This window comes from Chelonia mydas, chromosome 1 (assembly GCF_015237465.2).
Source record: "Chelonia mydas isolate rCheMyd1 chromosome 1, rCheMyd1.pri.v2, whole genome shotgun sequence".
NCBI classification, from domain to species: domain Eukaryota; kingdom Metazoa; phylum Chordata; order Testudines; family Cheloniidae; genus Chelonia; species Chelonia mydas.
This window is the reverse complement of record NC_057849.1, coordinates 110,679,856-110,705,960: the sequence shown is the minus strand read 5'-3', so window position 1 is coordinate 110,705,960 and position 26,105 is coordinate 110,679,856. Positions and strand designations below refer to the sequence as shown.

The 26,105-nt window shown below is 42.4% G+C and overlaps 1 protein-coding gene across 2 annotated transcripts in view; it reads left to right on the top strand.

Moving 5' to 3' along the window:
* The window catches only part of SH3RF3 (SH3 domain containing ring finger 3), a 393,578-nt gene that overhangs the window by 285,824 nt on the left and 81,649 nt on the right, over nucleotides 1-26,105 (top strand). The window contains exon 4 of one of the 2 annotated variants that reach the window (XM_037897480.2): nucleotides 21,085-21,438. The exons of the other annotated variant lie outside the window; for it this stretch is intronic. Coding sequence (XP_037753408.1) covers nucleotides 21,085-21,438 — 354 coding nt within the window. The remainder of the gene's footprint in view (nucleotides 1-21,084; nucleotides 21,439-26,105) is intronic. 2 annotated transcript variants of the gene reach the window in all.

Genomic DNA, 26,105 nt, shown 5'->3' with positions numbered 1-26,105 from the left:
AATGATGTGCCTCCAAGGATGCGGTGACACTAATCCCAAAGTATGAATGATACTAAAAAGGAATTTGTTTATATGAGTCAACATAGTGCCAGTTAGCCATAGTTTTTGTTGTATACTGAGGGCAATATTAGTTAGCTAACCATTCATCTTTAGTAAATTCAGGCAATTTTCCTTTTTCAGTGTTCCCAAATAAGTTGGTTATAGTAGTTAACACGTAACTCCCATAAGCAGTACAAATTTCTTTACCTTCCTTAACTTTTTATTATTTGTTGTGATTAATTTATAAAGTTTTGCTTGAGTTTGAGTAAACAATTTCGCAATGTCATGCATATTGTAAGCAATGTACCGTTTCTCAAGAGCTAGGCCCTCAATGCCATAAATTATGGGTTTTGAAATTGTTTCCGCTGCCTGATGCTCAAAATAGTTATTGAGGTTTTTTTATTTTCATTTTCATATTACCATTGTTCCAAATAGATATTCCAGATTCAAATAATCCTGAAATTTAACCAATAATCCCATTTGAAGTCTCCTAGTTCAAAAATTACCAGACTGCAAAATAGTCTTTTGCCCAGCCATTGAGTCTTGCTACCTGTGTATTAGCTCATAGAATATCAGGATTGGAAAGGACCTCAGGAGATCATCTAGTCCAACCCCCCTGCTCAAAGCAGGACCAATCCCCAACGGAATCATCCCAGCCAGGGCTTTGTCAAGCCTGACCTTGAAAACCTCTAAGGAAGGAGATTCCACCCCCTCCCTAGGTAACCCATTCCAGTGCTTCACCACCCTCCTAGTGAAAGTTTTTCCTAACATCCAACCTAAACCTCTCCCACTGCAACTTGAGACCATTACTCCTTGTTCTGTCATCTGGTACCACTGAGAACAGTCTAGATCCATCCTCTTTGGAACCCCCCTTCAGATAGTTGAACGGGGGATTCCAAAGAGGAGCTCCTTCTCCTTGAAGCACTGTAGCTTCACAATACTGTCTTTTTGTTTGTTATATTGGCACAAGGGTGTTAGAGCTGTGCTGGCATGTGTAAGATTGAGGAGACGGAAGAACACAGCATGTCCTGATGGATTTAAACCTGTAGTAATGAAAAATTGAGACAGGAGGGACACCCAGTAATTGGAAGGGCAGATCCCACCAGCATACTCAAGAAGTAAATACTCAAAGTGAGAGTTGTTAAGCAGAAATTCTGACTGCAGCAACAATGCTAGATTTTGAACACCAAAGATGCAGTGTCTCTGATAAAAGAACCTCATGAATCAGTGACTGAGCTGTATAATTATGTTCCTTATTGCAATAACTGTAACATAGCTATACCGTATTGCAAATCAGCAAATTGCAGTTGATAACATGTGAGCTCATTATTGCAATGTGTTTTATTGCATTAGGGGCACTAAATGCTGGGATTAAACAATATAAGGGATCTTTAAAATTAATTCCTTAAGGTATCGAAGCAAAGCAGAGTCAAGAGTAACTGGTATCTTGTCCAATTATTTGTAGTCAAAAGGATAATAGAAAGGGGGGCTAACATTTGGAGAGTTGAGGGAAGTCAGGGCTCCACAATATAGGTCCAGGGTACGCTGCGAACACACACAACCCAGAGAAAAAATATCTTGTGAGTAAATGTCTGAAAGAAGTTTGGATCAGAAGAATAAATTGAAGAAAATGTAGCCAAATAATAAGACAGCACATTCATTAAATATAACATTTGTTTGAGAAAACAATGATTTTTCCTTATGAAATTACCTTTGCAGAGACCCACTTTTAATTGTCTTGTGATGTGCTTCTTGATCTTTAACCATTGTAAAGCAGTTTAACCTATTCAGAGCTGCACGTACACATTAGCCAATGTTCCAACCATGGTCATAAAACACTGCTCTGCAGCCATCCCATGGTTCCTGTCTTTGTGCCAGCCTTTGTCTTAGACTGCACACCAACTTACTTTACCGAAATCCCTGTATTTAGTTTATTTGTAGAATATATTTTTGTTTCTATTAAAAATAAATAAATAAAAAGCTGCGTTCAGTTACTTTTAGTACCTAGCATCCAGTCATGGCAGATCCAAAGAACCACTTAGCTCTTCATACAAGAACAAAATCTTTTCTCATAGACTAGCATGTGAATGCTTTAAATCAGGGGTTCGGAAACATTTTCCTGAGATGGACCACATCCTAATAATGAGACTTCCTTGTGGACCATCTTGTCTTCCATATGACACCTTTCAGTCCAACATTTCTATGTTTCTGTGATTCAACTGAGTAGACCACCACCAGTCCCATTTCCAAACTGTTCAGTATCTCTGTGCAAAATGACAGCCATAGCAATTACATGCATAAGAACATAATATTTAGAAAATGTGTGTGTATTTTTAAGTGTGATAAGTATTTTGGCCTTTTCCACAAAAAATTAATTCCATTACATTTCTGTACTGCATTTAATCTCTCCTTCCCATCTCTTTTGTTCCCCTCTCCACCTGTATCACAGGGATGACAAGTGAGGGCCCTAAACATCAATTTGTCCTTGATTTTTTTGACCCTTCAGATATGTGGTCTGCATGGCAGCAATTTCTGCTCCATCAAAGAGGAGAGTAAGAGAATTGAGACACAACAACAGTAGATAAGAAGCCACAATCTCTTGGCTTCTTAAAAAGCATCTCCATCCTTTGAGTTTCTATCTAAGGTAGTGGAACCTGAATTTCACCTTAGCTAACCATCTCTCTTTTATTCTTTTCCCCAAAGCCTTGTAACATGCTAGATGTAAAAAGAGCTTTAATTAATGACTTCAAGATGCCCTAAGAACAAACCCTTCCGGAAAGTACCCTTTTTGCTTATGGCCTTTGAAGGAAAGTCCAAGGAAAGCAATCTCTCTGCAGAGAGCATCCAAATGGATAAAATGCTTCAGCCAAGACTTCCTAATGTTGTTTAATATTAATAAAAAGTTTTTGAAAGGTAGAAAATGTGCCCATTCAGAAACTGCCTTTATTAAAATCCATAAAACCAATTCAGCCCTGGTGTAAGTAAATGTAACTTCATTGACTTATGGGAGTTACATCCTTTTATATCTGAAGTGAATTTTGCCTTTTCCTTCTCATTTCTTGTGTAAGATTTTTACTTTACTTTTGTCCGGCTACATTGCTCGTTTTTCTTTTAGGTCGAATAGATTTTCTTTGTTCTCATTCTATGGAATATTCCATCAGCATACTTCTGAAAAACAGGTTACCATGCAGGTGCATTGTGACGGAATAGTTAATGTGAACGAAAGGCACAGCAAAACATACTGAAGGTGCATTGCTGACTGCAAGAGGGGTTTTGGTGGGAATCAGTACTCCTGCTTGTCTCCTCAGAGTATGAAACAATGCAAGGATAAAAACCCTTTGATTTAAGGTAACAGGTTCTTTTAATAATGACTCTCATACAAAAATAAATTTAGCACAAAGGTGCCAATCATCAAAAACTGGAATATTTGCAATCAAAGGAGAAACAGACTAAAAATCCAAGTACAGTGGGATGCAGTAGGAAGAAATCAGATTGGTGCCTTGTTTTGCCTGATTATTGCAGGTTCATGGAATAATCTCCATCTTAACTGTGCATTGTCTTCCCGATTTTTGTCCATTTTCTGTCTGTCTTTGTTTTATATAAATGTACATGCTGGGTGCCAAGTTTTTGTTTTATTTTTAAAATGTTGCTAAAAAAACTCACTGTACCACTACAGCTGAGACCAGTACAACTGAAGCATTATTCCCTCACCTCTAGGAATGACGCATAACAACCTCTGTTCTTAATGCAGATCGTCATTCTTAACTATGTACTTGTATCTGATCTCTTCTCTTTATTTTATTTACTGTGCAAATCAAAATAAAAAGACACATATTACAGACTCTTGGCACCCTAGAAGTCTATTATAAACACAGTCCATAACAGAGCAGCCAAACCCACTGTAACATTAGGAATTGGGTAATATCCCTTTAAGTAGTTTTTGAGCCCTCTAGTGGCTTTCACTGTCTTTTGAGTCAGAATCCTTCCAAAGCCTCAACATGTGTATGTGTGGGGCTTGTGTGTTATATGTACTTAGTAAATACAGTAATATGAGCCCCACTGTGCCTGTCGTTCCTTCATATTACATAAATGTTATGTAAAGAGCAAACGAGATCACATTCACTCAGCACAATGGCCATTCCACAAAAGAATCCCCACCTTAATGTCAGAAACTTAATGTGTTAGTACAGTCTGTGGTATTGTAAGTTTCCACCAATGCCTACAAGCAAAATAAAAAGTCATAACACTTATTAAAAAAGTTTACATCTGAAACTAATGTGATTCTAAGGGAAAACAAACTGCCATAGTTAATCTCCTTTCCAATGGCTGTATATTGCAATTCCATATTATATTAGCTGTCACTAATAAAGCATTAGCACTGCTTAGATCAGATGCTAATGTACAGGAAGTCTAGGCAGACTTGGGAACAGTACATCCATTTTGTCTACTAAATTCCTTCCTCGAGTCATGGCTAGTGAATTTATAGTTTTACAGGGAATGTGGCGATAGACCAGTGAAAATTTCTTCATCTGGAATCAATATTCAGAGAAATCACCCGGCTTCTGATCTCTGGATTCCAGTGAGAGGGGCAGCATCAGCTCAGAGGCCTGCCATGGTGGCTGAGGGAATTTCTTAAGAGAAAATTGAGGTTCATATACTCCTACAATATTTGGAGTGAAAAAAATACCTGAGGCCAAACATCTAACCCTTTGGTCTGGTACTTACTGAAGGGACCCCTAAAAGTATTTTATTTACTGTTAGCTTTTGCCATTAAAATAGGTTTTGAAACACTTCAGTCTTTTCAGCAACTTCACAGATTTTGGGGTGATAGGCTTTGGGATCCTAAGATATATCATATTTCTATGTGCCATTTTCCATTCAGCAATGTACCCAACTCCATGGGGGTTTGAAGTAGATCTAGAGCATGTAATCATTATTCTGGTCTCTATCTAGAGGAGTTACATTGTAGGGGGCCTCTGTCTTAGCCATTGATCACCTCTGACAGCCAGGTTCTGAAGATTGTTCCAGCAGTTCAAGAGTGTGCATTTATTTTTAAATATCTCACAATTGTCCATTTTGAACCAGTGCCTCAAGAAATCTGCATCAAGAGCAACAAATACTTAATTTGCATAGTACTCAATTAAAAATAAAAACCTACAAGATTTTTATTTTTTACATAGACATTTTGCTATTTTTCTTTTATTACTGTTGTTGCTGTAAATTGTGTATCTTAATTAGTTTCACTTATTGAGCTTGCCTTTTTGTGCCCAGGTATTTCTCTAGCTCTATAAACTCCAAGAGTGGAAATCAATATAGCAAAATTTAGTGAAGTGAATTACTTACTTATAAAAAAGTGAATTACTTACCTATAAAACGGTGGTCCTCAGAAGCTAGCATGCTGCATAGATTCACATCCTGCCACCCACCAAGAGTTACAATAGGTTGGCTAGGCTTATGCCTTTTATCAAACAAGGAGCAAAGGCTGAATGCTCTGGTGAAGCGCAGGAACTGCTTCCCCCCAGTTGCTTGCTGCTTCAGATAATCGAAGTTTCTAGAACTTTAGAGCACTCTCTGTGCAATGCACAAGAGGCAAGAAGGCCCAAGAGTACAGACCTGTGCTGAAAGCTATTTTCAAACAAAAAACAATTTCGGTGAAGTTGTTGTTTTGTTTTTTTCAGGCTAAAAAACTAATTAATTGCACCATAAATAAATGTTGCTTTAAACAAGCCTCAACTCAAAGTATATTTTTAGGTATTGGTGTTGAAGTTAGCAAGACAAGAGAAGGACTAGATCTAACAAATTAACAAAAATAAAAGGTTGGTACCTATTCGGGAATTTCACTTTCCTCCAGTTTGCCTGTCAGTGAGCAAGGGATTCTTGAAAATTCACCCATTTTATTTTTAGTCTGTCTAATAAAAGGATTCTCATCCAAATTCATGGTTTTTATTTGCTTTTTAAATCCCTTGACAACTGGATTAACCCAATGTCAGTTGTATATCCTGTGCCACCATTTGCTCTTGTGAAAATATCTAGAAGGCGCTGTCAAAGCCTCATGTTCTGTGCAACAGATTAGACTTAAATGATGAGGCAGGGAACCCAGAATTAAGTGGTAAGCCGCCTCCTCCCTTACTGTCGTCCCTCAATTTATTATTTATTTTAATGTATTAATTTGTGTTGCAAGGATGCTAAGCACTGTATAAACAAGGTTAATGACATAAGTCTCAATGTAAGCAAAGTTGCAGAGGTTTCCTGTTATAAATCTGACTTTGTCCCATGTTGACAGAACTGAACTGCTTCAACAGGAAATGTCATGAGAATGATTTTCATTTATAATAGAATAGTTCTGGAGGTTTGGGACAAATCTGGAAAGGCATGTGTGTGACATCACAGGTCAGACATTGTGGTGGATTTTGCTCTGGCTTGGGAAAGAGCATGCTGGGCAGCCTAGACTCCTGGGTTATTTTATCCTTTTTCACAAGGAGAGCTGTCCCTGCAAGGCAAGGAGTAGCGCCCACAGTGTAAACCTTGCCTGCCAGCAGAGGGGAAAGTGAGTGAGATTTGAGCCAAGGCAGCCTGTTTCCAGCTGGGGCACATTCTGTGCTACCCCTTCTCCAATCTCTGACACCGCAGCAGCAGAATACATACTTGGGGGCGGGATGCCTTGTCTCCCTCCCTGAGGCCTAACTCAGTAGGTGGGCCTGCGTATCTGCTCTCTGAGGGGAGGAGCAGTGGCACTGCTGTCTGTTCTGTTCATTCTCCCAGTCAGTCTAGGATTTTGGGGCAGTTACTTGTCCTCAACCCACCCCTCGTCTGTTTGTCAGTGTTATCTATCATGGGAGGGAAACACGGTGGTCTGCTAATGGGGGATATGTGTGTGGCATGTGTGTAGTCCTTTTCCCCAAAGGTCTGGATTAGTGGGGGGTCTGGGGCAGGGAAAGGTGCAGAATGGTCGTGGGTGCAGGATGGTTCTAGGAGCCCATGGTGCTGTGTTCTCCTGCTCCACACCTGCTGAGGAGCTTCTCTTACATAGCTGAGCTACATGCTCCAGCTGTCCCCGGAGTGCTGTCTCTTTCTGTGTCATCTAGGCACAGGAGCCGACTCCGGGGGTGCTCCAGGGCTCAAGCACCCATGGAAAAAAAATAGTGGATGCTAGCACCCATTAGCCACAGCTGTTCGGCAGTGCTACCAATCAGTTGTTTGGTGACTGGGGGAGGCGCTTGGGGGAGGGTGGAGAGCAGCGAGTGGTGGGCAGGAGCCTCGGGGGAGGGGTCGGAGCAGAGATGGGAAGAAGCGGAGTGAGGATGGGGCCTTGAGGGAAGGGGAAAAGCCTAGGGGCAAAGCTGGGGTGGAGCACTCCCGGGGAAAAATAAAAGTCAGTGCCTATGCATCTAGGGATCCCTCATGGCAATAGCCAGGCTCCTGGAGGAAGGAGGGATTTAAAAAAAAGAACTGCAGAAGCAAAGGTTAGGGCAAAAGGTAGTACTGCTGCACTCTAGGGACAGGACTAGCTTTCTGTGTCTAGAATGGTGTCTGGTACTAAGGTTGCCAGGTGTCCGGTTTTTGACCAGAACGCCCGGTCAAAAAGGGACCCTGGCGGCTCCAGTCAGCACTGCTGACCAGGCCGTTAAAAGTTCGGTAAGCAGCGCAGCGGGGCTACGGGAGGCTCCCTCCCTGTGGTGGCTCTGCACAGCTCCCAGAAGCAGTGGCATGTCCCCACTCCAGCTCCTAGGTGTAGGGGCAGTCAGGGGGCTCAGCACACTGCCCCTGCCCCAAGCCCCAACTCTGCAGCTCCCAATTGGCCGGGAACCACAGCCAAAGGGAGCTGCGGGGTGACACCTGCGGACGGGACAGCGCACTGAGCCACCTGGCCACATCTCCACACAGGAGCCGGAGGGGGGACATGCCGCTGCTTCTGGGAGTTGCTTGAGGTAAGCACCACCCAGGGCCTGCATGCCTCACCCTCTCCCACCCTCTGAACCCCTCCATCCCAGCCCAGAGCACCTTCCTGCACCTGAAATCCCTCATCCCCAGCCCCACCCAGAGTCTGCACCCCCAGGCAGAGCCCTCACACCCCCCCACACTCCAACTGCCTACCCCAGCCTAAAGCCCCCTCCCACACCTTGAACCCCTCTGCTCCATCCCCCAGCCCAGAGCCCCAGTCTTGCACCCTAACCCCTCATACCTGCCCCCCCCAGAAACTGCACCCCTTCCTGCATCCCAACCCACCGCCTCAGCCCAGTGAAAATGAGCAAGTGAGTGAGGGTGGGGTGAGCGAGCAACAGAGGGAGGGGGGATGGAGTGAGAGGGGGTGGGGCCTCTGAGAAGGGGTGTGGCAGGGGCGGGTCCTCAGAGGATGGGTGCGGCAAGGGTGTTCGGTTTTGTGTGAGTAGAAAGTTGTCAGCCCTATCTGATCCATATGCCCCTTGCCTGTTGTTTCTGTGCACTGACATGGAATGGTTAGGCGTGTGACTATTGCCCTCTTGTTGCTGACCCATACAGAAGTAGAAGTTCTGCTTTCGCTCAGGTAGTAGAGATAACACCTTTTGGCTTCACAGATCCTCCGGTCTGTCTCTGCCCGGCCACACAGCTAAAATTCTCATCCAGGCTCTCATCATCTCACATCTTGATTACAGTAACATCATTTTCTCTGGCCTTGACAAATGCAGTCCTGCCCAAGTCGTATCCATTCAGAATGCTGCTGCAACAGTCGTTTTCCTAGCCCATTGCTTTGACCCCTCTCTTTGAATCCTTCCACAGGCTCGTCCTTTTCTATCATATCAAACATAAGCTGCTTTCTTCATTTTCCAGGCCCTTGCTGACCTATCCGCACCCTACCTATTATCTCTTATTCACTATCAAGGTGTTGACTCCCATCTCCAGCTGGCCCGTGGTACCAGTCTCCGTCACGCACTTGTTAAATTTTCAAACAGGCTCCTTTCGTGCTTTCTCCCACACGGCCCCTCATGTTAGTGATGAGCTCCCCATAAACATGTGCAAAGACATTTCATTATCCTCCTTTAAATCCCTTCTTAACAGCCTGCTCTTCTGTGATGCCCGCAATAAACTTAACAACATTTAGACTGTAGATGGGCAGAGACTACTGCCTATAATGCTGATGTGTGTTTTCTCATTGTTTCCTTGCAGTCCTGCATTGGCCTGTCTGTGTCCATCCATTGTCTCTTCTTGTATAGTTAGATAGTGAACTCCTGGGGGCAAGGGCAGCCCTTTTGTTCTGTTTGTACAGCACCTACCACAATGGGGTCTGGGTTCAGGACTGAGGTTCCAAGGAGCTTTGATAATAAAATTAATGTCCTAGTAAGAGCCTCTGCATGAGTGCAGCTCGTGCCATCATAGTGGCACACATTGTAAAAGAAAATTCTGAAATCCCATTGCTCAGGATGCACTCTCTCTCTGCTTGCTAAAATGTGGGTGCAGTGCATGGGGGCCTCTATCAGAGGAGAATGTTTTAGGGAAAAATTTGCATCACTGAGATGGTGTGATACAGCAACTGGCAAAATCATTGTCATGCACTTCCAGAAAATTTTCATTACATGTGGATTTTTTATTCATTAATTCATTTAGCCACCTCACAAGTCAAGAGCATGGCCTAGAAACTCCAAATCCACTTTATTCTATTGTCTCTCCTGAGAGCCGGTCATTGTATTTATAGTGTTTGAAGGGCTAACATTTGGAGCTAATGAATTACTACACTCTGAGAAGACTGTTGGTGTGTCTATACTTAGAGCTGGTGACATAAAGCTCAAGTTGCTTTAGAGTAGATAAGCTACACAGGGGTTACTTCAGAGCTGACCTGCTCCACATGGTCTCATGCAGAAACTGCAGCATCTGCACCAGCAGCCACCCAGGTGCTCAGGTCCTTCCCGGCAGAGCCCCTACAGGAGGAAAGGCAGAGGGTTTAAGTGTCACCACTTGACCCAGTCTTCCTTGGCCCCTCAGTCAGGCCCTGCTTGCCAACAGGGTGGTCAACGGCAATCATTTTGAGGGTGCCCCCGAAGGCAACACACCGGACCTGTTCAGGATTCAGCTCCCCGTCTCTTCCTGGACCATTTATCCTTGTTCCTTTTTGCGTGGGCCTGAATTACCTTGGACCGCTGGGTGCTCAGCACCATAACATTTGGCTGTACCCTGCAGTTTTCCTCCTCCCCTCCCTTCCACCCCCCTTCCCCGTCCCTCTTCAGGAACCCTTCTCACAAGCAGCTTCTCGCACAGGAGGTGGAAACCCTCCTTTGGGTAGGAGCCATCAAGGAAGTTCCTCAAGATGAGAGGGGAAAGGGATTCTATTCCCAATACTTCCTAATGCCGAAAGCCAAAGGGGGCCTCAGGCCCATCCTAGACCTTCATCACCTCAACAAGTATCTGAAGAAGTTGAGGTTCCTCATGGTCTCCCTGGCCTCCATTATTCCTGCTCTGGATGTGGGAGACTGGTTCGCCACCCTGGACTAAAAGGACACTTACTTCCATAGCTCCATTTTCCATGGACACAGAAGGTTCTTACACTTCATAGTGGGTCAACGCCATTACCAGTTCACAATACTACCCTTCAATCATAGAATATCAGGGTTGGAAGGGACTTCAGGAGGTCATCTAGTCCAACCCCCTACTCAAAGCAGGACCAATCCTGAACTAAATCAGCCTTTCTGCTGCACCATGAGTGTTCATGAAATGTATGGCGGTAGTGGCATCTTACCTCTGGCACCGGGGCATTCAGATATACCTGTACCTCAACAACTAGCTAGTCAGAGGCCGGTCACAAGCCCAGATTCAGTGCAGCGGCAAACTGCGGACCGCCTCTGAGGCCCTGGGTCTGCTTATAAACAAGCAGAAGTCAACCCTGGACCCAGTTCAGTGGATAGAGTTTATAGGGGCAGTGCTCGACCCCACCCAGGCCAGAGCCTTCCTACCAGAGTCATGGTTCCAGGCCATGTCGGAGCTTATTACCCACATAAGAGCACACTCTCTCACAACCACCCAGGTCTGCCTCAGGCTGTTGGGCCACATGGCAGCATGTACTTATGTGGTCTGGCACGTGTGGCCACGTCTCAGATCCCTGTAGCATCAGTTGTGGCAAGCATCAGTCTATGCTCCCAGCAGGCACAGCCTGGACCTAGTCATCACAGTTCCGCCACATGTTCTGCCATCCCTGGAGTGGTGGACAGACCTTCAGTCGGTGTTGGAAGGGATTCCCTTTGTCACCCCATCTCCACTGGTGACGCTGGTCTCTGACCCATTGTACCTGGGCTGGGGAACCCACCTCGATGACATCAGCATGCAAGGGATCTGATCGGAGAAGGAGCTCCCCCTCTATATAAATGTCAGGGAGCTCAGGGCAATACGCTTAGCCTGCCTAGTGTTCCTTCCTTACCTGAAGGGCAGAGTTGTCAAAATCCCGATGGACAATACCGCCGCGATTTCCTACATCAACAAGCAAGGCAGAGCCCTCTCATTGGCCCTTTTCCCAGAAGCTCTCTGGCTATGGGACTTCTGTGTATGGCATGCCACTCATCTTGTGGCTTCACATCTCCCGGGTGCCAGGAACATGTCAGCAGGTTCTTCTCGTCTCGGCACCAGTGGTTACTCCACCCAGAGGTGGCCAGCGCAATCTCCCACTGGGGGGGGCCCCCCCAGGTGGACCTGTTTGCATCCAGACAGAACAGGAAGTGCCACAGGTTCTGCTCAATCCACAGGCTCGACAGAGGTCCCCTGTTCAACACCTTCTTATTCCCATGGCTGGGGACGCTACTGTATGCCTTCCCGCCAATACCACTGATACACAGAGTATTCCTGAAGATCAAGCGGGACAGGGTGAAGGTTATCCTGATAGCTCCAGCGCGACTGCACCAACACTGGTTTGGCACCCTGTTGCAGCTCTCGATAGCAGCGCCGCTAGAACTCCCACGCTGGCCAGACTCACTGTCTCAGAAACATGAACGTCTGCTGCACCCAAACCTGACAGTGTGGCTGCCGCATGTTTGAATGCGGAGGAGCAAGCATGCTCGACACAAGTCCAGCAGGTCCTGATGGGTAGCAGAAAGCCCTCCACCAGGGCGACATACCTGGCCAAATGGAAACACTTTTCATGCCGGACCATGGACCAAAATCTGTCTCCTGACCAGACCTCGCTGCAATCCATCCTAGACTACCTGCTGCATCTCAAACACCAAGGTCTAGCACTCTCATCTATCAAAGTTCACTTGCCAGTCCATTCAGCTTTCCATCCTCTGGTTCAGGGCAGATCTGTCTTTTCCCATGATATGACAAAGATTTTTGAAAGACCTGGAGCAACTTTATCCTCAAGTTCATGACCCTATCCTGCTTTGGCACCTGAACCTGGTGCTGTCAAGGCTCATGGGGGCCCCCCTTTGAGCCGTTAGCTTCGTGTTCGCTGCTGCTCCTATTGTGGAAGGTCACCTTCCTGGTTGCAATTACTTTGGCTAGAAGAGTCTCTGAAATTAGAGCACTTACATCAGAATCATCCTACACAGTGTTCTACAAGAATAAGCTCCAAGTGTGACCTCATCCTGCCTTCTTGCCAAAGGTGGTGTCACATATTTCTTCCATTGTTCTTTCCCAAGCCTCATAAATCCGGCAAGGAATGCAGATTACATACCCTGGATGTCAGACAGGGCTTAGCCTTCTACGTTGAGAGGACCAGACCCTTCCGCAAGTCAACACAGCTCTTTGTTGCAGTCACAGGATGAAAGGTCTGCTGGTTTCTTCACAGAGAATCTCTTCATGGATAACCACCTGCATCAAGTTTTGTTATGAACAGGCAAAGGTGTCTCCGCCAGCGATTGTAACAGCCCGTTCCACCAGAGTGCAGGCCTCATCAGCAGCCTTCCTGGCCCAGGTGCCAATTCAAGACATCTGTAGAGCTGCTACCTGGTCATCTGTCCACACCTTCATGTCCCATTACATAATCACCCAGCAGGCCCAGGACGACACCAGCTTCAGCAGAGCAGTATTGCAAGCTGCACGTCCGTGGACTCTGAGCCCACCTCCAGGGATACTGCTTGTGAGTCACCTAACATAGAATCGACATGAGCAAGTATTCAGAGAAGAAAAAATGATTACCTACCTTTCGTAACTGTTGTTCTTCGAGATCTGTTGCTCATGTCCGTTCCATGACCAGCCCTCCATTTCCACCATCAGAGTTGACAGCAAGAAGGAACTGAGAGGGCGCAGGACGAGCTGCACATGAGTGCGGGGCTCCAGAGAGTGCCAGAGCCAGGCCTACAGATACCACTAAGGTAAATGGATATGAGCAAAACATCTCAAAGAACAACAGTTACGAAAGGTAGGTAACTGTTTTTTCCCACCTTCTCTCCTCTGCGTTCTCCTCAGTAGAGATCACCTAGCCCTTTAGGGAGACAAAACCCTGCTCTCCCCCAAGCTGGGCTTTATTTCTAATTGGTCCTGGCTCACCCTCCAGATGCACCCAGTCTGATTAATTGGTCTCTGAGGCCCATATTACTCTTTTGCAACCTGTGTGGGGTAAATACCCTATTGCACAACTTTACTGACATTGTGTAGGACCTTAATTTGCTAACTCTCCTGTTGGTTTCAATGGGGACAATTGTGAAGTAAGAAATTACTCACCATGACTGAGAGTGGCAAAATCTGGCCCATATTGAACAGATAGGAAGAAAAATATCCTCAAATGTTAGAGATGTGCAGCAGTTCTGAGATTCATTCATCAGGAGATGACATGTCAGTGACAGAATAGTCAGCATACTTGAAGGGTGAAGGCTGCAAAGCTGGAATTGTTCCAGAAAGAAATAGGAAAAATTAGAAAACTGAACTTTTTTTTGGTGGGTTCTTTTATTTTTCATTTCCTGGGTTTTTTTCTTTCCTTTTCTCCTCAGCAATAGTCATTAATTTAGATTTTTTTTGCAAAAGGTAACGAGTTATGCTTTGCAATATACTATATATTTTATGTGATTCCCCAACCTATTTGTTGTTCCTAGATCCATATGAATCATTTTCTGTCCAAAGACTGTTGGAGAAAAAGGAAAAGGAAAAAAGTATTCCCAGTTCACCACCCATGGGTTAATGTTTACTCCTGCTGCCTGCATCGTTTATTTTCATTTTGGAGGATTATAATGACACGTTCTTTCAAGAACATATTGTTCTAATATACTACATTCCTTCAGCCTCTAGATATTTTAGAAATGACAATGGTGCTAAATAAGAAAGATCTTGTTAAAGAGGAAAATAGCTTATGAAATACCTTCTACGTTTCAAGGAACAGTATTAAAGAGAATTTTTTCCCCCAGAATTTAGGTAAGCCTGTTAAGAGAAATATAGGCAAGCTGCTGCATATATTTAGGGATGTTTAGGGATTTATCTTCCTCTGAGAGCATGATTATGTTTTTACTGGGCTTTTATATCTGAGTGAACCCCATATCTCAGCTGTAGAGAGGCACAGAGTTTAGAGTGGTCGGTGTGCCCCTAGCAGTATGCCCATTGTCACTTTGTGCGCCTGCACAGTCTGTCATTTTCATTTTCAGCCTGATTCTGCATGGAGCCAATCTTCTCTGAATCACAGTGGGCGAGGGAGATTGTGTGAGTTTCTCTTCCATAGTGGATAAACCATTTCCAGAAAAATCTGTTCTACATTTGCTGGTCGCTGCCTTGCAATAAATTAGAACATTCGCAACACTGGATTGTTACAGAGATTAACACCAAGAACTATTTAGTAATGCTTTGGTTTTCATTATAATTTCTTCTTTCACATTATACTTCATTAATGCCTCCTTGTTTGAAAGAAGTGTATATAAATTGGCACTTGCTGCAAGGATCTTATAATTTTCCTCCAACACATTCAAGCCATTGTTAAACAAATTGGGAGGCTTTCTATAAACATGGAGATTATAAATGTATTTAGTAAAACTTTAACAATATACTTGCTTTTTATCAATCCACTTGTAAGTCTTCAGAACTGTTCTGTTTAAACTTCATTAACTACTCCACAAACCTTTAAAGCATCAGTAATTAAGGATGCATTTTATCTTATTTCCATTTGAATCAGTGGGAGTTTTGTTATTTCACTTTAGCAGGAGCAGAATGGATGCTATGGTTGAAAGCTTGGAGAGTACAAACAAAAGCTTCTTGAACATTTAAAATTTTTATTTTTGTTTTCTCATGTATTAGAATGTCAAGAACACTTTTAAAGATGCTGTAGTTCTTATTAACCTGGCAAGGGCAGAAATAGTTTATGTAGTTACATTCTCACTCATTGATCCGCATCACCACACTTGTGAGTATAAGTAACATTCCTAGTGTAACAAATTTATTGAGAGTTTAGGAGCATAATATTTTCTACAAATATCTACTGTGAACTGCAAGCACTGTAATAAATTCAGACTGTTTATTTTAATCATAAAATCAGCCATGGAGCTACAATTTACCAAAGTCTCTGAGAGGCATAAAATAGCAATGTGTTTAACCTTCTTAGTATTTATTAACTGTAAAATATCAAAATTAGCAGTCTGTGGGTACAAACACTTCTAATCTTATCAGAGGGACATTGTGAAGAAACTTTATTAATAGTTTTAATTTGTTTTTAACTCCAGAGTATGGTGAAAGCATTTTTCTTTCCTTACCATTGTATCCTTTTTTATTAAGCGGACATTGATTTCCCCCCTTTGTTTTTAATGGGGCTTGAATTCAACATGACTTCTTTGTTTATACCTATGTTTGCAAACCAGAAACCCTGACGTTTTCATTAGGTAACTGTTTCTGCAAAAAGCCCATAGAAAACATGAAACATTGTTTTTCTAGAGATCTTACATAAATTCCACTCCTCAGATCAGACTGGCTCCAATTCAACAAAATACTTAAGCATGTGCTTCACTAGAAATGCTTGAGTAATCCCATTCTTCTTCAGCAAAGCACTTTAGTCCCATTGATGGGACTTAAGAATGTGCTTAAGTGCATTGCTGAATCAGGACCACAGAGAAATTGTGTCTTTGGTCAGCTAGACATCACTCAAAAGCAAATCTATAACCAAATACATAAATAACCAGAAAAGCCCTTTTGCTGGTATAACTGCATCTACAATAGGGTTTTTGCTGGTATAGAACTATAGTAAAAAAAAAAAAATCACATGCTTAAGCAACATTACTATACTGGGAAAAGTTTCCAGTGTAGATACAATACTTCTGCTTCCTCCTTGCTCCGTAGCATAGTTATTAAATATTAGCCTATGCCAGCAGCAGATTATCACACAAACACACACACACACACACACAAAGAAAGAATCTGGCAATCCATACTTGCCATCATATAATTTTTCCTCTATTGTCCATTCTACCTTCTCGGAGGAGGGAGGAAGTGGGCGAATAGTGCTGCATGCTCCTGTGCAGCAAGACCCAAGGTCTATTAGGTCACAAAGAGGCATAAGGGGAATTCTTACTCCCATGTATAGGTATGTAGTCCAACATACAATGTAGCTCAGTCTTGTATCACCTCAATTTTGATAGCATTTGCACTGAATCCCTTTTTAACATACACATAAAAGATTGAAATGTCTGAGAGAGAGAGAGAGAGAGAGAATCATCATAATGTGTTCTGCAGAAAAGTAAAGTTTATCTAGAGTCTAATAAAACAATTTTGGCAGCAGTAGTAGTCCTGAATGATCCAGCTTAGTACTTGTACCTTTGTAGCCCATGTGGTAAAGGCTCAAGTAGAATATCTAAAAGTGAAATAAAGAACTGGAGGGGGAAAAAAGCACCTGGTTCATTTTGTATGACCTGGTGATGGACTGTCTTTGGCTAAATGCCAGAATCATGGCAGCTTATATTGTGAATTGGTGTGCAACGAGGCCCAGACCAAGGGCAGCAGATTTTTAAATGAAATGGAGCTTGATCATTGTTCCCTTTGAGAATGAAGGTTGTGTGGAGGTGAACTAGCCCCTGAAGGAAACTTGTTCTGAGAATATCACACTGTCTCAGACAAAACCAGCAAAACCAAGCCCCAGTTATTGATGCAATTACCACTAGTGTGAGCATTTCCTCATAGGGAGGGGACACAATAACCCTACAAGCTCATGCTTGTTATACAATTGTCTTAGCCATGTGCAACCCAAAATCAATTAACTGAGCCCCTATAGACAATCTTACATAAGGAGCATTTCACAACCCTTACATGGTCCTCTCCTATAGATCTTTTCCTTCCTCTCACAAGCCTTCTATAAAACTTTACCTAGCAAGAAGCTGATCACTCTGCCCCCACACTGCAGGACTACTCACATGCTTAAAGTTAAGCATGTGCTTAAGTGCTTTGTTGCATCAGGGTCAGAGTGCTCGGCACCTGGCAGGATCCTGTCCATAATGGTTATATGCTGAGTTTTCTGTGGTATCCCCATGGCTCGCTTTGTTATATAAATAGTTGGGGTGAAATCCTGGCCTCATTTTAGTCAATGGGTGTTTTGCCATTGATTTCAGAGGGGCTAGGATTTCAGTGTAAGGCCATGTCTACACTGGCACTTATGTCAGCAAAACTTTTGTTGCTCAGGGGTGTGAAAAAAACATGCTCCTGAGTGACATAAGCTTTGTTGGCATAAGTGCTCTTGCGTACAGCCCTATGTCAGCTTTGCTGTCCTGCTGACATAGCTACCGGTACTCGTTGGGGGTGGCTTAATTATGCCAGTGGGAGAGCTGTCTCCCACCTGCATGGAGCGGCTGCACAGGAGACTTTACAGCAATGCAGCTGCATCAGTACAGCTATGCCACTGTAAGGTCCGTAATGTAGACATGGCCTAAGGCTTTCCTTTATTTTTACATCAGAGATGTTAGAAAATGCGATTCTGAAATTAAAGATTCGGTAAATTGCAGTAGGATAATACCGGGCTCTAGAAATGTCCAGTTCCTGAGACTGTCAATGGGTCGAAGTCATGGGGAGTTTTAAAGAGCTTTCCATTAAGCTTTGATACTGCAAACAGTTACTGTATAAAGATCAGCTGAAGGACAACAGAAATTAATGATACGTTTAAATTCTTAGTGTTTAATGGGAGGTTTGTATTCAGGTTAAAAAAGAAGTTGTAAAAGCCATTTACAAAAAGGAATCAATCTCCTAGCTCAGCTTTTTCTTCCATATCCATAGTGCCTTTATGAGGCATATATTGGTACCTGGGGGCCAGATTCACTAGAAGATAAGCCTCTGGAACTTGGTCATCAAGCAAGAAGGAAAAAGAAAAGAAAATGATACAGCTATAAACATATTGATTCACTTTTCCTCTAAAATATAATCAGCATTTCTTTCTTATGCCAGAGCCTGATCATTGTTCTACAGTGTTTGCCCATTACTGTATTTCTGATAAGATTGACAAATGGGATTTATAAATGGGTTATTAGATAGTGAATTATAGTTCTGATGTTAAGAGTAAAAGTAGGAGCACTTCTGACTCCATTTGGGACATTGCTGTGAAACCAGGGTCCTATCACAGAGTCCAAAAAAACACTTTATTAAACTCTTTGCAGATATTCCTAGCCCATTTGATACTCACTAGCAAAATAATTCATCATGTTCTGTGGCAGAAAAGAGACTTCTGTATCTCATAAATTGTGGTAGTATCTCAGCTTCCCTCCTTAACATTTTTAAATTATTCAGTAAGGGAGTCTCCATTGATTGGGTAAGCAGAGCTGTAACACCTAAGAACCATCTGGTTTTGTTGCCACTTGGAGCCTGCTGGCAAATATTAGGCTGTACTAATTTAGAACATGATGAAGCTGGAAATAATGGACATTCTTGAAGAATCTCAAATGGGATCAGCTGTTATAGGCAAAAACTGGCAGGTGCAGTGCACAGTGCTGGCTCCTGTAATGGTCCCATATTGAAGAATGCAGCTGGTAAAATGGCCTTGTAATTGAATGGTATCAGTTACTCCCAGCAGCTATTCCCAGCACTGTCAGTAGCAGTACATCACTAATTGGAGGTTGTTGTTTGGCTGGTGGAGGTTGTCAGTGGATGAAAAATTACAGCGTGTTTATGTTTATGTTCTGGATGTTAATGTTTTATCACCTCTTACTTGGGAATGAGGCTTTGTAAACTGGAGTCAGGCATCCATAAGAATTATGAGAGCTATGGAAAAATGCTGACCCAGTTTATTTATTTATTTTATTTTAGAATTCTGTTACCATGATTTGGAACCATCAAGCTGTTTCACAACAAAGCTACATAACTGTATGATCCTGTTACTGTTACTCTTGTCTTGCCTCCCTCTCTCTTACAGTTACCGTCACTTGCTGTGTCTTGTTTTTAAATTTGGATTGTCAGGTCTTCAGGGCAGAGATTATGTCATTCTGTATGTTTGTGCAGCATAATGAGGCCTCAAGCTTGACTGGGGTGTTTTGGTGATACCATAATAATTAGCATTTATTAATAGCAATACCGTAATAAAATCCATGCTCATCCAATGTAATATTTAGTGTACTCTGGTTTAGATGAACCTCAGAGTGCTAGTATATGTGAAAATGTGCAGGTATTTACCTTAGTTAACCTCATTTATATATTGATTCTGTTCATTAAATACAAATCCTATTGTGTGGTATTCTAGTTTAATATAAAAGTCTGTTGGCTGAGTCATACCATCTCCCTGTCCCCCAGCTGTCAGCACCCCTTGAGGGATGCTCAGACTGTTGGCAATGAGTGTCTTAGAAAATGCTTCTTACTCCAGAATGTGCCTTGTAGAACAGTGAATATGGTCATCTCTGTGTGTCTACAGAATTTCTAACTGTATAAGAAAGGTTCTTTCTTATATGAGTTATGTTAGCTGGCAAGTCAAGAACCTCAGAGAAATGGGACTTCCACATAGCATGTTTTCTGCATTTTGTAGGGTCAGGGCCACCCAGAGCTGTTAAATTGATCATGACTAGTTGGTAGAGAATAGACATTCGTGGTATGCTGCCTCCTCTCCAATGTCTGCTTTCCACTTGGACTGTATGCTAAGTTTGAAACTGTGGGAGAGAGTTCTTGGGAACCATTTTTAATGTTTCCTGTTTATTGTTTATTCGGCTTTGACTGCATCTTGTTAGAATAGGTGTGATACTGTGATACTGCTCAGTCGAAATGATACAACTGGAAAAAGCCTTTGCTTTAATTTTGTACACAGATAAAAATATTAGTTATGTTTAAAGAAAAAATATTAGAGAGATTTTGGAAGAAATGCTCTTGGACTGACAAGCCTAGAGTACATATTTATAATAACCCTGTGAAAAGTGAGATATTATACTGGAGAGATTGGCAGGACATAGGCAAAGCACTATTAGTGAATTCTTTAGTAGCATTTACTGATACAGCAGCATGGGTACATAGGATAACAAATATATCATTTTATTCAACACCAACAATTTTGTTAAACCTAGCCAGACTTTGCTGGCCTAGCATTTGAGATGAGAGAGGCATTGTTTAGCAAAAAGAATATAGCATAGCACACTCTGCTCAGGACTAGAGAATGCAGGAAGTATTGAGTTCTAACCCCAGCTGTGACAATGGCTCCTCTGTAGTCTCAGGCAAATTACTTCTGGTTACATTTTGAAAAGTGGGCTGTAGTTTTGGGTTCCTCCATTTCGGGCTGGTTCAATTTTAGTCCCACTGGCCTGAATTCTTACACTACTGCCCCTTTTCATTGCTTTGGCTGTGTAAAGGGGCCTTAAAGTGGGTATAAATTATATTCCTTACTATTTTGGTTTTTTTTTCTTCTGTTCACATCACTTGACGTGGATAGAAATGCTATGCTGTCGTCTTTAGAGCCTTGGGGAGTTGAAAGCTTGTAGCTGCTTTCAGGAAACTGAATTTTTTAGCTTGAATTGATTTCCATGGGATTACACTCAACATGGGTGTAAGAGTATTAGAATTATGGGCTTCCACTATTTATTTTTAAACGCTCCGACGGATTTTGGTGCTTCTGTAAGTGAAGTCCTAATAGTGCTGGCATGAGTGCAGCATTTGAACTCGCAGGTTCAGTGGCTAGATGTGACAGTTCTTTAATTTCCCCATTCTTCTTTTTTTTTTCTCTGCACTTAGCTCAACGAATCAGCTAAACAGCTTATAGAGATGGACAAGACATGCTTAGCTGCTGCATCTGGCTGTGATGTCCCTTTGCCATCTGACACCAACATGGCAGTAAATTTGGCCCAGTGCTCTACTTTAAACAATACAGGAGCAGTCAGTGCCATTCAGCGGCATATTGATGGCAAGAAGAATGCCAAGAAACGCCACTCCTTCACTGCTCTCAGTATGACACACAAATCCTCTCAGGCCATGCATAACAGGCATTCCATGGACATTAGTGCTCCAGTTTTGATCAGCTCTAGCGATCCCCGAGCTGCTGCCAGAATCGGAGACTTGACTCATCTTTCATCCAGTGCTCCAGCCCAGGTAAAAAATGCATCACGTAACTGTAACACTGAGCTGAGGAAGAGATAAGGTCTGATAAATAGCTCCATTTATTATACCTGCAGTATCACGGTCACCTACCTAAATACGTGGATGTGGTTTATGCATAATTATACATTGTGCGCAACACTTTGCTGTTCATTGACCTTTTTTTTTTTTTCAATGACACCACTTCCGACTGCCCTAAAATGTTACTATTTGATTTAAGTTCTCTAAGTAACAAACATGGTTAGGGTCAGTCATGTTTCACTGGTAAACAAACCCCTATTTTGGGAGATTTCAGACTATGCTGTAATCATTATCTTTAGGCTTTAACTGAGCAGAGTGTGTCTCAGCAATAGCCCAATTCCTCCACCCTTAACTAAAATTTCAAAATAAACACTTTGTCCATTTGTAAATTAACATGAGTGTGAATCAAATAACAATGAGCTATTTCTAAATATTTTGTATCTTTGCAGAACTAAAAAAGTGACAGCTGAGATTTAAATAAAAAAATAAGGTGAGTGCGGTGGTATCTTTTATTGGACCAACTTCTGTTGGTGAGAGAGACAAGCTTTTGACCTACACAGAGCTCTTCTTCAGGTCTGGGAAAGGTACTCAGTGGTACTCAGCTAAATACAAGATCAAACAGATAGTTTAGCATCAAGTAGTGAGCACATAAGCCATAAATCCAGTGTCTTTATTAAGGGCTTGTCTACACTGGCACTTTACAGTGCTGCAACTTTCTCGCTCGGGGCATGAAAAAAACACCCCCCTGAGCGCAGGAAGTTTCAGCACTGTAAAGCACCAGTGTAGACAGTGCAGCAGTGCTGGGAGCTACGCCCCTCATGGAGGTGGGTTTTTTAGAGGGCTGGCAGCGCTTTAACGTTGCCAGTGTAGACAAGCCCGAAGACCATGATTTTTAGTGTCGAGCAAAATTATTAATTTAAGCTCCCAGGCTCGTCTTTTGAAAATTTTGTGCAGATTTCCTTTGAGGATGAGTAAGGACTGATAGGTCAGATATAGAGTGATCACCTTGTAAAAAGTGTCACCCTCGGCTGATGTGGTGTTTTTGTCTTTTATCATTTTTCTGTGTGAGTTCATTCAAGAGCACGATTGTCTGGTTTCACCCACATAGTTGTTATTGGGGCATTTAGTGCACTGGATGAGGCATACCACATGTTCTGATAGGACACGTGGATCTTGAAAGATGTGTTGCAGGAGATATTGATCATTGTAGCAGTGGGGATACATCTGCAGGTTTTGCGTCTCTTGTTCTGGCAGTGTCCTGGTCTGTGGGGAGCTTAATTCTGATTGTGAGCTTGGAGAGTTTGGGGGCTTGTTTGAAGGCCAGGAGAGGGGGGCGGGGTTCAGGAAAGATTTCTTTCTGGATGTGGTCCCCACTGTGTATGGGTTGTAGTTGTTTGATGATACCCCATGATACATCATATAGATTCCAATATAAGGTGATAGGTGACAACTAGGGGTCCTAACTACTTATGCTAAACTATCTGTTGTCTTGTAGTTAGCTGTGAAACTCTGAGTACCTTTCCTAAATCTGAAGAAGAGCTCTGTGTAGCTCCAGTGCTTGTCCCTCTCAGCAACAGAAGTTGGTGCAATAAAAGATACTACCTCACCCACCTTGTGCTTCTAATATCCTGGGGCTGACATTGCTACAACAACACTGCATTTAAAAAAGAGTCTTTTCAAAGAGACTAGTTCAGAATTTATCGTAATCATTTTTGGAGAAGTGTACGTTTAAAAACACGGTAAAATAGCCAATAATATTTACTGTTGTAAACTGGCTGTAGAACACACGCAGATGATGGATCTTCTAGTCCATTGTTTTACCCTTGTGTAGTCATTTACACCTCTGTAGAGTGGGGTAAAATGCTGCCATTGTAATAGTATTTTGTATCCACTTTGTACAGGCATAAATCACTACACAAGGTGTAAGGGCCTGAAGAATATTGTCCAGTGTGTTAGACTAACTGATTATAGTAATGCACTACACTTTAAAAATTTAATCCTGAGAAGTAATCTGGTTATTTTCAAGGACAAAAGTAACATGGATTGTATTCTCACTTTCTGTTATATAATGGAATACTTACTAGCAATCCTGTCATTCCTATCGCTGAATATGAGTAACATCCTGGCTACTCAACAGGGCAACAATATCACTGTGAAACTCACATGCTGGATGCACATTGCAAAGCTACATTTAATCTTATAATAGTCATTTATAGATAGGACTCTGTCTGTCACAGAGGTCGCGGAAGTCACGGATTCCATGACTTTTCATGAGCTCTGTGGCTTCTGCAGTGACTAGTGTGGCTGACCCCGGGACTGCCTAAGCAGCTGGCTCTGGGGCCAGCTACTAAGGGACAGCCACACTGGCTGCTGCTGGAGCAGTTCTGTAACCAGTCGTTCGGGCAGCCCCACAGTCAGCTGCACCGGCCGCTGCTCAGCGAGCAGCAGCCAGCGCGGTTGACCCCAGGAGCCGCCCGAGCAGCGGTCCCTGGAGAAGCTGGAGCTGCTGCTGCTCAGCAGCTACTGGCAGTGGTCCCCCGGGGCGCTCCCTGCAGCAGCGGCCCTCCGCACAAGATTTAGTCAGTGATATTTATAGTATAAGTTATGGGCAGGTCATGGACCGTGAATTTTTGTTTATTGCCCCTGACCTGCCCATGACTTTTATTAAAAATGCCCATGACTAAATCGTAGCCTTAGGTATAGATTAGGGCTCTCAATTAATTGCAGTTAACTCACGCAATTAACTCAAAAAAATTAATCTAGATTAAAAAAAAATTCACAATTAATCACATTGCTAAACAATAGAATACCAATTGAAATTTATTAAATATTTTGGATGTTTTTCTGTATTTTCAAATATATTGATTTCTATTACAACACAGAATACAAGGTGCACAGTGCTCAGTTTATATTATTAATTTTATTACAAATATTTGCACTGTAAAAATGATAAACAAAAGAAATAGTGTTTTTCAATGAACCTCATACAAGTACTCTAGTGCAATCTGTTTATCCTGAAAGTGTAACTTACAAATGCAGATTTTTTTGATTACATAACTGCACTCAAAAACAAAACAATGTAAAACTTTAGAGCTTACAAGTCCACTCAGTCCTACTTCTTGTTCTGCCAATCGCTAAGACAAGCAAGTTTGTTTACATTTGCAGGAAATGCTGCTGCCTGCTTCTTATTTGCAACATCACCTGAAAGTGAGAACAGGCATTTGCATGGCACTTTTGTAGCCAGCGTTGCAAGGTATTTACATGCCAGATATGCTAAACATTTGTATGCCCTGTCATGCTTTGGCCACCATTCCAGAGGACATGCTTCCATGCTGATGATGCTCGTTAAAAAATAATGCATTGAGTAAATTTGTGACTGAACTCCTTGGGGAAGAACTCTGTCTTCGGCTTTGTTTTACCCACATTCAGCCATATATTTCATGTTATAGCAGTCTCGGATGATGACCCAGCACATGTTGTTCCTTTTAAGAACACTTTCACTGCGGATTAGACAAAATGCAAAGAAGGTACCAATGTGAGATTTCTAAAAATAGCTACAGCACTCGACCCAAGGTTTAAGAATCTGAAGTGCCGTCGAAAATCTGAGAGGGATGAGGTGTGAGCATGCTTTCAGAAGTCTTAAAAGAGGAACTCTCTGATGCGGAAACTATAGAACCCTAACCACCAAAAAGGAAAATCAACCTTCCGCTGGTGTCATCTGACTCAGATGATGAAAATGAACATGCATCGGTCCACTCTGCTTTGGATTGTTATCGAGCAGAACCTGTCATCAGTATGGACGCATGTCCCCTGGAATGGTGGTTGAAGTATGAAGGGACAAATGAATCTTTAGTGCATGTGGCACATAAATATCTTGTGATGCTGGCTACAACAGTGCCATGCGAACGCCTGTTCTCACTTTCAGGTGACATTGTAAACAAAAAGCAAGCAGCATTATCTCCTGTAAATTGTAACCAAATTTGGTTGTCTGAGCGATTGGCTGAAGTAGGCCTGGGTGGATTTGTAGGCTCTAAAGTTTTACATTGTTTTATTTTTCAATGCAGTTATTTTTATACATAATTCTACATTTTTAATTTAACTTTCATGATAAAGAGATTGCACTACAGTACCTGTACGAGGTGAATTGAAAAATACTTTTTCTTTTGTTTTTTTACAGTGCAAATATTTGTGATCAAAAGTAAATATAAAGTGAGCACTATACACTTTGTCTTCTGTGTTGTAATTGAAATCAATATATTTGAAAATGTAGAAAACATCGAAAAATATTTAAATAAATGGTATTCCATAATTAACAACACGATTAATCAAGATTAATTTTTTTAATCGTGTGATTAATCGAGATTAATTTTTTTAATCGCTTAACAGCCCTATTATAGATCAATAATAATTTACTCCTATTAGAATCATAGGACTGGAAGGGACCTAAATCTGTGATTTAACAATACTGTGTTTGCCAAGTAACTACTAGTCAGAGACTATGACAGGATGCAATAAAAAGCATACTGACTGATTTCAGTCACATCCTCCCTTCACGTGTAATAGTGGGGGAAGCCCAGGCAAAATTTCCTGAAAACTCCTCAGAAGTCGGAGAGAAACTTTTGAGGTACATCCTACATGGG